A 13,312-nucleotide genomic window follows, 5' to 3' on the forward strand; every position below is an offset into this window, starting at 1 on the left:
AGAAAAGAAATGATTTTAGTATTGGAGTTTGATGGTTAACAAGTTATATGGTAGTCTAAGAAAAAGATTTTTCAGTGGAAGAATGTGAAAAAGTTGACAAGGAAGAAGAAGAAGAAGAGTATAACGAAGAACCAGATAAAAGTAACGATGACAACTACCATAGAATTTGACAATGAAAATGACAAGAATGAAAAATAAAAAAACATTGAATAAAAAAAACGAAAACATAGGTGGTAGCGATCAGTTAAATATGAAAATCGAGATAAATTCAAGATTATAAAATTATTTCGTTTTTCTGGTGGTCAAAGAAATGGTTAAGAACATGTGAGGTCACCAGTTTGATTCGCCTCACCTAGACGTTGAGTTAAATTCATGATTTTTTTGATCTGGTTTGATTTTATAACACAGCTTATTTTTATATTTTTAAAAATTGTGTATCTGAAATTTAAATTTTTACATAATACTAATTTCAGTTTTTTATAAGATAATATTTCATTACTGTCATCAATCATATACTCCATCCGTTTCATAATATATGATGTTTTAGAGAATATTTTTTGTTTAATAATATAAGATGTTTTCAAGTTTCTATGCTACTTTTAGATTAGTTTAATATTTTTTATTATGCAGTTTTATTTATGATTTGTTGAACTTTTTTAAAATAATCATTTCTTATATTTTGAAACGGAGTAAGTATATATAATTTTCATCAAAATATATCAAATAAACTCACGGGCGTGAGTTCAAAACCTAATATCACTAAAGACTAAAAGTCTAGTAATGCTGGTGGGTTAACCTATATTTGAGTAAATTAATGTGTAAACAAATGCTACTTTTGATAGTTAACTTTTGATGTGGTAATTTAAACCTAGAATTGTCATTCTTAAATATCTCTTCTTACTTTTTATGTACCATGATAAATATATCCCATTTGTAATGTATATATTGAATATAAAAGAAACAAATACCAAACACAATTATCTACTAATTGAACTCTCTTTGTAAAATAAGAAACAAAATCAGAAAAAGTTTATTGTGAAGAAATGTAACTTTCTAATGGTCTCTAATTTATTACACTTTATTTACATATGAGTAACATCTAGAAAACCTCTTTGATGACTCTTGTCTCTTCTGGATTCACAAGAAGATTCATTTTTTGGAAAGATTCAAACCAATAAAAATCGAAAGAATGAAGAATCCATAAAACTTTTGCTTAACAATTACTATAACTAGTAATTTAACCATTACTTGTCTCTGCAAAATCACTAAGAAACTACTTTATTGGGAATTTCCTTCAAACCAAACTCTTCTTCTTTACGCCTGAAACAATACACAAAGCTTTCAGCAAAAATCCACAATTATATCATACAAAAAAAAAATCTAGCAAGTACTTACTTATTGACTAACTTGATTAGTGAAGCTGGTCTTTCATATCCTCTATTTTCCTTGTTTTGACCTTTCACTTTCTCTTCTTTTGACTCCATCTTCCAAGAAGCTTTAATCAACGATTCACCTAACAACTCTGCAATATTTGTCGCCATTGCTTCAACCTTCTCCACAAATGGGAAGTTCTTCTCTTCAAATTGATTAGATAACCAAAGATACGTAGACAATATTTGGTGTTTACTCTCTAAAGCCAATAGCTCGGTGTCGTTCTTAGCAGAACCCTTTGGCATCCCCATAGCAACATTAACCGGCATATCTAGGCTATATGTTGAAGCAAAGCGAAACAGATGGTACATCGCTTTCGGATTCCTGATATTAACCGGTGCAAAACAGAAGTTAAACCGTTCTTCTAGAGACAATCCTGGTACCTTCTCCAACATGTTCGCTACTTTCTTCACATGATCATGACGGCACAGGAAGTAAGAACCATCGAGTTTGCAATGTTTTCCAAAATGCTCCAAGAGCGCAGAAAAGGCCATATCTGGAACTTGTGCAGCGAAAAGCTCAATCTGTTCAAAGAAGGGGAAAAGCCCAACCTTTGTAACTTCATCAAATGGTTGTTGCAAACACTCAATTAGATAGTTTAGATCTTCTGCGTGTAGCGTCGTTGTAAGCCCATCTGGATAACGGCTTCCTCTCCTTCCAGCTCTCCCTGCTATCTGTTTTACCTGTGATGCACCAACTGGAACCATCTTATCGCCGTTATACTTGCTCAAACTGTAAAATACAACCCTTCTTATGTTAAGATTCAATCCCATTCCAACAGCATCACTCGCAACCAAAACATCATACTCGTTTTCTTGATCGTTAAACAGATTAGCTTGCTGTCTCCTCGTTTCAGGAGGCAATGCACCGTAAATAACACAGCATCGATGATTTGTATGTTTTTCAATAGCCATCTTAATTTCAAATATCTCTCTTCTAGAGAACGCAACAACACAATCCCCTGACTTAACATTTTTCAGATCTCCTAATAAGGTCTTAGCTTCTACGACTAACGGTTTGAACCTCTCGTAATGCTCTTCAACTAACTCGTCCCCTGTATCAGCACACATCTTACGCACAATATCCAAAACACTCGGGTCTCCACACAAATGAATCTCATCAGCTTTTAATCCAAGCAAAGCTTTTGTCCAAGCGTGACCTCTACTAGGATCCGCCATCATTTGTATTTCATCGATCACAGCCACTTCATATAAGTCATCCGTAGAAACCATTTCAACCGTACAAGAAACATGCTTGGCAAACGGAACATGTTTCTTCTCTTGTCCAGTCAAGAGACTACAGTATATCCCTAGAACATTTACTTTATCGAAAACTTCCATAGCTAATAACCTAAGTGGGCTGCAATACAATCCGTTCTTAGCTTCCATAAACCGTTGCAAAGCATTGTACGTTTTGCCACTGTTGGTCGGTCCACAATGGTACACGATTTTACGCTTCATAGCTCGAGCAAAAGGAAACCAAGTCGCGGGTCTCGTGAGGTCTGCAGTATCAACAATACTCTTAAAACGTTTGATCTCATCAGGGAACTCCTCAATACAGAATTCAACAAACACAGGGAACAAAAACTTAACAGCTTCATCTGTTGGCCCAACAGGAACAAGATCCTGAACAACCTCAATTCTACATTTCTCAAAGAAGAAGTCCCTGAACTTGCTAACGGCAGTTGGGAAAAACGATTTCCCAATATAGATCGCAAGAGCCTGATCCGCCGCCCTACCTGACTGTGCAAAATACCCGAAAATCTCATGTAAAGTATCCCATTCACTACGCTGAAGCTTAGAACGCACTTCACTTTCCCTAAGCTCTCTGTATAAATCCACAGGATCCTGATACCGATCGTTCAAAGCACGAGCTGCCTCGCTACTACTCTCAGAAACCGCTGAATCATTCATCAAGCATTCACCAAGTTCATTAACCACACCTTCCTCATCGTAATCATCACTCTCAGAACCAGAACCAACACTTCTTCCACAATCTTCCATATCATCATTTCCCCCGTTATTATCCACAGTAGAGGAAAAGTCCCTAACTTTACCAATCACAAAGCTCCCACATCTGTAATCATTCCATGGAAACCGAATCCGAACCGGATTCTCCGAACCAAACCGGCTCGTGGGCACATCAGAAACAGGATTACCAAGAAATCTAGATTCGGTTTCTCTAAAAGAATGCAAATTTCGAGTCGAAATTAGAACCCTAACCCTAGAAGTATATGCTCTACGCAAAACTCCAGCTACGCCTCTCGCCATGGTCACGAACTCGAATCCAAAAAAAAAGAATTGAGATTTGACAATTTTGCAGTGTAGTTTTGAACCCTGTTTAAGAAAAAAAAAAAAAAGTCGCCTCCTTTATCGTATTACTCCATATGGGTTTGTTGGATTCAAAGAAGACTAAAAATAGTAAAACGAGCTCGAGGTCGAAGCGTACCTTGAGAGAGGGAGAGAGAAGTGATGGTGGGCGTTTTAAAGAGAGAGAAGTAAAACCCTACACCATTTTTATTCTACCCTGGTAACAACAACACTCGCTTATATAGTTCCCACAATTACTAATACAAAAAGAGAGACAAACAGTTAAACACTAGTAATTCTTTTTTTAATATATTTTTTTATGAATTCTAACTTTTTAAGTTTTTATTAAGATGATGGTTACATAAAAAAAAAAATCTTATATCTTATAATACTCACCAATGGAAATTTTCATATAGGCATATAGCTCAAGTTTTTTAAATCATGTGATACATCTGGAAAATTAAGTATTGAAAAAATCATTGCAATATAGTAAAAATTTGGTTAGAAACATTTTAAATATTTATAATATTTTTTTTGTTTTTCCATTGACATTACAGTTCAGAGGATTGTAATTTTGCTATTCTCTCATGAACTTTTCTCTTCCAGTGAGATCTGTAACTCCAAATCTTCATTTCCTCTCTTGATCTTAAGTTTCACCTTATCACCTACACTGTACTCATCCAATATCTTCGTCAACTCTGCTTTGTTTTTCACCTGATTAAAACCACAGAACAATCAGAAATATCTTTTTCTTTCCAAGAAACAATGACAAAACAACCAAAACTTGAGAATAATTTTCTTGTTTTTTATTTAAGAGGTTCACCGAGCTTACGGGTTTGTCATCAACTGCAACAATGACATCTCCAAGCACTATATTACCAGCAAAACCCCGAGATGTCGGATGTAAGCCTGCTTTCTCTGCTAGACTATTTCCCGGTACCTGTTTTTGCATGAAAAAACGGCACTTGTAATCATAATCATCAAATAAACCAACCGGTTTCGAGGTTTTAGAGTACGAAGTGTTTTACATACCTGAAGGACAAGGGCTCCATTACGAACATTGAGTTGATTAGCTACTGGATCAGGGGCTAACTCTATGTTAATACCAGCTCGAAGGACCTGTAGTTTTTGGATATAGTAACAACATTACAAAAAAGTTCTAAAAATGGAAGGCGAAAGAAAGCCTGATTAAGAAAACAGAACAATGGATTGTATCCATGCTTACCTTACTGAACTGGATTAGTTGAGGAACAATCTTTAATACAGTTGATGACGGAATTGCAAACCCGACACCAGCAGATGTTCCTGTTGAAGTCAGGAGTAAATATATTATAATGGATTGTTACATGATTCTGTGAGTCAAAGATAAATCACCTGTCTGTGTGAATATGGCTGTGTTGATACCAATTAAGTTCCCTTTTGAATCAAGCAGAGGACCTCCACTGCAACATTCAATGAAGAAAGATCCATTAAACCCCACATAGAAATGTTTCTACAAGATTTCCTCTTTTTGTATGAAACTGTAGACGTACCTATTTCCCGGGTTAATGGCTGCATCAGTTTGAATTCCACCACCAATGGTAACTCCTGTTTGACTAAAAATGTCACGGTTAAGACCGCTGATGACACCAACCGTAAGGGTGTGGTCAAAGCCAAAGGGGTTTCCAATTGCTAAACACTGCTGCCCAACTTTTAGAGAATTTGACTGCCCAACTTTAATCGGTTTCAGGAGTATTTCAGGGGCTTCTACCTGAGTTTTTATGGTAAGATCATTGTGAGCAGTTGATTCTTTTTAACTTTAGTTGACAAATATAACAACATTATAGAGCATACCTTCAAGACAGCAAGATCTTTAGCACGATCAGCACCGACAAGTTTGCCTTCAAAATTCTTCTGTACCCTTCAAGTTTTTCACAAACGAGCAGAGATGAGAATAACTAAAGACTATAAACGGCTGAAATAATTCATCCCCGAGAAGTTCTCGGCGAGAACAAAGCTCACCCATCAGATGCTAGAATATTCACACGGCCAACCACATCCCCGGGGCTAGGATTTCTTGAAAGGGCATTGCCAATCACTGTTCAGCAGAAGATACAGCTAAACTTACAATATTATCATTTATCTACAATCCAAGCCCATCTACAAGCACATGAACACTCGATCACAGTTCATTCAAATCATCTTACCGTGATAATTGGTCACAATATATCCCTCTCCATTCCAGACTACTCCAGAGCCATTTCCTTCGGGTATCTACGGTTACATTGTGAGGTGTAATTGTATATCAAAACAATCGATAACAACATAAAAGAGGGATGATCTTTTAGTACTGAGAAAACAGTACCTCAACCACACCCGTCATTTTGAGCTGAGGTCGTAATGTCACATCAAATATGTTGACAACGGAATAAGTATTCTTCTCAAACAATTGGACAATTCTCCCCTGAAACAGAGAAAGAATCTTAATATAACCATCAAAACCTGAAACTTCCATTACAATTATCAAAGAAACAAACCTCAGTAGGGAAAAGAGGTCCAGCTGGGAAAACAGGTGGACTAACATCTTCAACTGTCGCAATGGATGGATCACCAAGTGCTAAGGCTGTAGTAATTCACCACAGAGAGCATACTCAACAATCAAAATTATATCCTTATGAATCAATGAAAACCATCTCACTATAAGCAGAGAAACTTAAAGTGTTATGAAAAGGCTAAGACTAGATCATGATGACTCATGTTATCTCCTAGTGCAAAAAATCCTGTTAGCTGCTTTGATATTGAAAAAAAAAAGGGTTTCTTTTTGGTAGTTCTACTTCAAAGGAGCTTCTGAAATCTAACACGACTATTGCAAAATCCTTTCAACTAAGAACTCTGGATCATAACTAACTAGGAACTACAACGGTCTCATTGTGACAATTAAGCTTCTTATACAAATTTTGCCTCATCGAATTGTTGAAAACAAAGAGTTAGAAGAAAAAGGAAAAAAAAAAAAAAGCTGAACTAGGTGCAGACCTGATGAGTACCTTGAAGGATTATAGCACAAATTCATGAAAAAACTTGTCAACAAGATACGCCTTGTCGTCGAAGGGACACTTTTGACAGCTAACTCATGCAAATTCGACTTCCAATCTCCATTAATCCTATCGAAAAATAACAGCCAAAAGCTAACATAAACATCAAAATTCCAAGGAAAACAACAAATAACATACACTAATAAATGGCTGATACAAAGTTCGAAACTGAGAGTTTACCCCATAGCTTACATTTACCAACAAAATTACTAGTTTTGACTAACCAAAAAAATTGAAAAGATTGTCTTAAAAGTTAAATCTTTACGGTGATTTCTCACTACAATCTTTGGAAACAATTCATAACACTGAAACAGAGTATCAGACATAACATCATCATTCTTAATAACACACTCAGTAACCTATTAATTGAACTCTCTTTGTAAAACTAAGAACCGTAATGAAAAAAAGAAAAGTCATAATTTTAGAGCCCAACTCTAAAGGAACAATTTTTCAGCAAGATTTGGCAAATGTAAGAAGCTCAAATGGCTTACTTGACTGAAGAAACGGGTGGGTCTGAAACGACGTCGCCTTGGGAAATTCTGGAACAGGCGGAGGAAAGAAGTTGTCGTCGACCCACAAACTCATTCTCAGTTGAATTGATCGGATTAGGTTTCAAAGAGAAAGATGCTATTACCTGCTGCATCTTTCCTTACTACTACCTGGAACCAAACTCAGGAAAACTCTGACACCAATCGATATGGGCAACCAAAACCTGGATAATTTTTTTTTTTTGTGTAGCTGTGGGAGAAGGAGATACTTGAATTCCGTAAATGCCCCTCTTAAGTGGTTAGTATTAAAATTCTACAGTATATATGATTATCTACTTTTTCTTGGCCCAATTTGTATCTATGATTATCTTACTTTGTTTACATTACCAGAATCAATTACAAGAAATATTTTAGAAGATAAATAAAAGAAAGAAACCCCGTTTACATTTATTAAATAAAATGGTAAAATAATGCACCTTTTTAATCAGTAAATTACAGAGAGTGTGTCTGTAAGTCGATAGAATCCTTATAAAGTGAAACCTCTCATTCGACTAGAGGGCCTATTATTATTCTCTTTCACGGACCAACAAACCAAGGGACGAGATAGAGGGAAGAGAGTCAGAAAAGAAAACCCTAAAACAAGAAGCCATTTCTTGGAGACGAAGGTAACCTCCGATCTCCGCTTCTCTCTTTAGACTATCCTCCATAGTAATCAAATTCCAATTTTACGTCTGAGCACTGAAATTTTGGATGAATACAGATACTCAGAAACCCTAAAGCATTAGGCGCATTTACTAAATCTATGGCCTCCGTATCTTCGCCGGCGCCGGTGTCTTCCACGGCTGCGACTACGCCTGAGATTTATCAAATGGCGATTTCACTACCTCCTGGTTTCTTCTTTCAACCCAGTCCTGATGATCTCCTCTTCTACTACCTAAACGGGAAAGTGTCGAACGAGGATTTTACTGATGCAATTGCGGAGGTGGATATCTACAAGTACGAAGCCTGGGATCTACCAGGTTTGCGTTTCGATTTCTTTCTGTTTCTTGAACTGATTTTGGTAAACTTTGGTAGTTTTTTGGTAGTAAGTAATCAACTAGAGTCGTTAAGGTTTTAGATTGTGTATGAACTAATCTGCACAAATAAGAATCTTGAATTGATGTATCTCGTTTAGTCTAGTAATTAATGATCATTCAGGGTTTATTAAGTTTTAACAGTTATAAGTTTCAACTCTTGTTAAGTTATAACAATCTCTTTTACTTACATACAATCATAATCTTTCAGGGCAGTCAAAGCTCAAGTCCACCACCAATGTATGGTTTTTCTTTCCTCCGGCAAGGAAGTATAACCGCGGTTCTAGAACAAAACGGGTGACTCCACATGGGAGGTGGAGAGTGAAGCTAACAGAAGGTGGTGGGTGGTGGTGGCTCTAAGAAGAAAGAGTTCAAAGATCAAAACAGTGATCTCAGCGGGACAATGAAGCAATTCAATTTCTACACTAGGAATATTGACAAAAAGGAAAAGCTTACTTCATGGAGCATGGAAGAGTATCGCTTGGATAACTTTGACACTTTTTCTTTGTGCAAGTTGTTTAAGAGGAACAAGGAGGAGGAACCCAATCCGGCCATCATGGTACAGACCTTATTTACTGCTTCTTTTTTTTTTATCTCCAAATTCTTCTCCCGTCTTAATTTTTCAGTACGTTTTCCTAGGTTGAGCAGCCGACAGAGATAGCTCAGAACAATGTCCAACAAGAAGGCCGAGACAATACGCTACATGACACCTCATCATCTTCCTCAGATGACGATGCGGCCACTGCATTGCTCATGATCCCACAAGCCCACACATAGTGATGAAGAGAAAGAAAGGAGAAAAAACAACAATCCTAATTTTTCTGCATATTACCTGCACATGGTTTTTTTTTTTTTTTTGGTGTAAATTTTCCTAGCTACATGTCTGCTTTATTAGTTTAAATGCAGATCAAACACAAGTACAATCAACGAAGATTGGGATTATAACCCTTAAAAGGGTACACTGAACATCACATAATTAGTAAGATTTGTCACAGTAAACCTCAATCCATTAAACATCTTGGCCATCGTATCTGCAAATAGTTGATTCAGTAGATATGATTGCATTTTTGTGGCAAGTTGGAAATCAAGACAAGATCACACCAACATGATTCTTCAGCTTCATGAGAAAGAATAAAGAAAGTGAGAGAATCTTTAAGATCCAATGGTTTAGTACTGTAAAATCCAAAATATAGTGTGTGGTCAGAATATGTGCTGAGGTGTGCTTTGGTCAGCACAGGAAGGTGAGATGAGAGAACTTAGAACTAGTTTTCAAGATCGACAAAGTAGGGGCTGTAGAGCAGTGCATATAAGGAGACCCACATTGCAGGTAAGTGATTGGGTATTGTTTTGTTTTCGAGGGGACCTAAACTCTCATCAATATAGCTCCAGAACCAAAAAAAAAATCCATATAAGAGTTCTAGCAACCGATCAAGAAATAGAATAGCTTATTATAGCCAGAATTATATCTTCATGCGTGCCTTCTGAGGTCCGTGTTCCCATCTTCTAAGTTGATCTTCACAATCTGCCTTATGGTCTGGTTTACAGTACTATCCTTGTCGATGAAAGCGTCATCGGGTGATAAATTGTCACCCTCGTCGACTTTTACTTTATCTTGTTCTGGCAAGAAAACGTTGAAACCAATACTCAACTTGTTATGTCCTTGAAGCAACTCTTTAGCCTTCAAAAGCATAGCATCTATGTCGATCCTGCAAGGAAACAGAATTCGACATTCGATTTTTATTATCAAATCTTATTGTAACAAATTTTACTGTGAGAGAGATATCTAAATATATCCCAACCTGCCATCCTTGAAATCTATCATGAGCTGACGGAATGTGGCATACTTTCCTACACTGTCAGCAAACTCTCTCTTGACTTGTTTTAGAAATCTCTTGGCATCCTCTTTTGTCAAGTTGGGTTTAGCAGCAACAACAGCTCCTCCGACTCCAACCCTAAGAGTTTTTATTCAAAACCTTTTAAGTGTTATATAATAGTGTTGCAATAACCTGAAATCTAACATACATTTTTTGAAAAGCATGAAATCAAACAACAAGAGACTATCACGTGAAATCGCAATCGGCCACAAATAGAAAACATCTCTCAGTCTCAGCAGGCAGCAACAAAAACAATAACCAAAATCCAATACATGTATTATCAATGAGGTATGACACCGCAGTTTTCAATTACAGTTTCGATTATAAACCCCAAGCATCACAGACACAAGAAATTGCGTTATATAATACAAGCATACATATATGATAAAAAAAAATATACTGAAGTCAAAAATCAAAAAACTCACGTCTGAGGGGTAAGCGCCATCATATACAGGGAAAGCAGAGAAATTGGAGAAGAATTTAGACACAATCGAACAATATAGACGAGGAAGAATTGTGGAGGAGAAGATCTCTCTCTCGTGAACCCTAATCCCAAAAGGAAAAGCAATATATTGGTATATTTCGAAACTTTTTGTTTTTTTTTGTCTTATAACTCTAGCTGGTTGTTTTGGTTTGGTTTGGGTGGGATCTCGATTGGTTCTGGTTAAGGGCCGGTTTAGATTTGTTATTGTAGTGGTTTCATTATTATGGGTGGAAGGAGAGTTTTGACTAATGCACATTCCGTTGAGCATCATACTCAAAGTTAAACTCAAGAAGCGTGGCTCTAAAACTAAGTATTTGGCCACTGGGACTGACTGCGACATTGGTATTGGTATGCATCTATTTTTAATTTTTTCTTATTAGACAATTTTCAGTGTAGTTGAGTTGCAAAAAGTGGAAGTTAATAAGTGGAAGTTACAATAATCTCTATAGGAAGTTAATAAGTGGAAATTACAAAAACGTTGGTATGCTAATAATAAGTTCTTAATTATTAGCATTCTTGTTTGTATTTTCTTAGTTTCAGTTCCGTTTAGGCATGAAGAACGAATGTGCTTTAGCTATTTTTATATTTCAAAATAATAGAGTTCACAGAGAACTTGCAACCAACAAGAGACTGACTATACAACCTACACACGTAAGTAACAAACCTCCTTATTAGTTCTTACTTCATCGTTGCTGGATTTGTATTTACACCTGTCTCTGTTTCAGTCAATCAGAGGGTTGTCACTCCACTCTCATTAATACTATGTTTTTTTCGAAGAATTTGGATTTGATGCCGCTGTATTAGTCAAACTAGAAACATCATCATTCATTATTATAGTTAAAATGTAATATATTGATTAACAAAATAAATAGGTTATTTACAAAAACCAATAAATAAAATACTGATTTGGTAAAGCGGACCTTCTACCTCACTTAGAGGGTTCGATCTACAAATAAAATACTGATTTGGTAATGCGAACCTTCTACCTCACGTAGAGGATGTTGTTTTCCATGACTTAGTAATTTCTGAAAATTAGAAGTACTGTTTCTCTGCCTTTCGAAGCGAAAACGGGAACGAAGAAAGAAACCATTTCTTGGAGTCGAAGGTAGTCTCCAATCTCAGCTTCTCTCTTTACGTTATCCTCCTCCATAGTACTTCTAAATCCAGTTTCGTTTAACTCTTGCGAAATCTTGGTTCAAACAGATATAAATCCAGTTTCGTTTTAATTTTTGCGAAATCTTGATTCAAACAGATAAACTCAGAAACCCTAAAGGCAAGTCGCGGATTTCTGGAATCTATGGTCGCCGTTTCTACGCCGGCGCCGGAGTCTTCCACGGTTGCTACGGCACCGATAACTTCTCTGTTGCTTCCTAGAGGCTTCGTATTTGAACCGAGTGATGAACAATTGCTATTTTACTATTTGAGGAGGAAGCTGTTGAACAAAAGCTATCCCAATGCAATTGCTGATGTCGAGTTCTACAACCACGATCCCTGGGATTTAATAGGTTCGTCATAATTTCTCGAATCTTTTGCCACGATGCCCTTTTAATTGAAATCTGAGATGATGGAATTGCTTAGGCTATTTTGTGTGACTCTCTGCTTCAATGAGGATGAAACTGGATTGTGGTTTGTACTGGAATGATTGGATTGAACTGCGTCTGGTTTCTTGTTGATTATCTCAGCCAAATCCAGGCTGAAATCAAACTGTGTGTGGTACTTCTTCTCTCGTAAGAGCACTGCTGGTGAAACAAAACGGAGCACTCCAAGCGGGATATGGGTTTCAGGAGGTGATAAGAAAGTGCTAACCGATAAGAGCAGCACAAGCACTGGTCTAAAGACTTCATTCAACTTCTTTCCTGAGAGTGAATCAAACGACGTGAGGCCTGAGTGGAAGATGGAGGAGTTTTGCTTTACGAAGTTTCAAACTAAAAGAACACTGCAGGTTTGCTTCTTGATTTTTCAAAATCTTCTTCATAGGTGGAGCATGATGCGATTGTTTTGTGCAAGGTCTCCGTGAGTCTTGCTATCAAGGTTTGTAATCAAGTCATTGTACCCTGTCAAAAATATCCATTTCTTTATTTCACAATCACTTTCTTTTTTTTATCTCACTCAAATGTCTCCCTCATTTATATTTTGTAGGTTGAAGAGATCATTTCGGAAGAACTATTCATAGGACCATGCGAAGGCGAATGTGTATTGAACCGAGAAGCAAGTGTACCTCCTTTATCATCCTCTTCCTCTGTCTCTGACGATGAGGCCCGATACAGGCTGATTGTGTGATTTTATTGTTTCATCAGTTTCTGCTTTTAGGGATTTTTATTGGATTAAAATTCTGTGATTCAATTGATAGTATTTTGGTTATTGTTTTGTTGCCGAAATTACCATTTGTACTTGGGAACATAATGACGGATGACGATGTATGAACTTTTTTGTTTATGAACTTTTTGTTGCTGAAATTAACATTTGTACTTATTGTATGAACTTTTTTGTTTGACGTCATCTAAATAAATATACTTGGATTTTGACAACATTAATAAGTATATAAACATTTTATGAAGACGAGGGTTTTTTTTTTTTTTTTT

General features: G+C 36.5%; 4 protein-coding genes across 6 annotated transcripts; 1 reads left to right on the forward strand and 3 right to left on the reverse strand.

The window, feature by feature from the left end:
• LOC104732867 (DExH-box ATP-dependent RNA helicase DExH18, mitochondrial-like) lies at positions 1,008–3,934 on the reverse strand. Of its 3 annotated transcripts, none has more exons than XM_010452459.1 (3): positions 3,880–3,914; positions 1,408–3,767; positions 1,008–1,320 (listed from the first exon to the last, which is right to left on the reverse strand). In XM_010452459.1, exons 2-3 carry the CDS (start codon positions 3,699–3,701, stop codon positions 1,266–1,268), a joined length of 2,349 nt encoding a protein of 782 aa, XP_010450761.1. In that variant the 5' UTR covers positions 3,702–3,767; positions 3,880–3,914; the 3' UTR covers positions 1,008–1,265. The 3 variants fall into 3 exon arrangements, with proteins under 3 accessions (XP_010450761.1, XP_010450760.1, XP_019088872.1); XM_010452458.1 differs by having other exon boundaries at positions 1,396–3,767; XM_019233327.1 differs by having other exon boundaries at positions 1,396–3,934.
• LOC104732868 (protease Do-like 8, chloroplastic) lies at positions 4,201–7,558 on the reverse strand. The gene is made up of 13 exons (XM_010452461.1): positions 7,303–7,558; positions 6,753–6,880; positions 6,257–6,342; positions 6,085–6,183; positions 5,927–5,993; positions 5,742–5,817; positions 5,574–5,640; positions 5,273–5,490; positions 5,115–5,182; positions 4,966–5,045; positions 4,773–4,859; positions 4,573–4,680; positions 4,201–4,454 (listed from the first exon to the last, which is right to left on the reverse strand). The coding sequence occupies exons 1-13, from the start codon at positions 7,452–7,454 to the stop codon at positions 4,326–4,328; spliced, it is 1,365 nt and encodes a 454-aa protein (XP_010450763.1). The 5' UTR covers positions 7,455–7,558; the 3' UTR covers positions 4,201–4,325.
• LOC104733982 (paired amphipathic helix protein Sin3-like 3) lies at positions 9,747–10,775 on the reverse strand. Its single transcript, XM_010453499.2, has 3 exons — positions 10,672–10,775; positions 10,172–10,324; positions 9,747–10,078 (listed from the first exon to the last, which is right to left on the reverse strand). Exons 1-3 carry the CDS (start codon positions 10,692–10,694, stop codon positions 9,841–9,843), a joined length of 414 nt encoding a protein of 137 aa, XP_010451801.2. The 5' UTR covers positions 10,695–10,775; the 3' UTR covers positions 9,747–9,840.
• LOC109128026 (NAC domain-containing protein 37-like) lies at positions 12,028–13,010 on the forward strand. The gene is made up of 4 exons (XM_019233694.1): positions 12,028–12,235; positions 12,413–12,606; positions 12,708–12,761; positions 12,870–13,010. Exons 1-4 carry the CDS (start codon positions 12,028–12,030, stop codon positions 13,008–13,010), a joined length of 597 nt encoding a protein of 198 aa, XP_019089239.1.

This window comes from Camelina sativa, chromosome 12 (genome assembly GCF_000633955.1).
Source record: "Camelina sativa cultivar DH55 chromosome 12, Cs, whole genome shotgun sequence".
NCBI classification, from domain to species: Eukaryota; Viridiplantae; Streptophyta; class Magnoliopsida; order Brassicales; family Brassicaceae; genus Camelina; species Camelina sativa.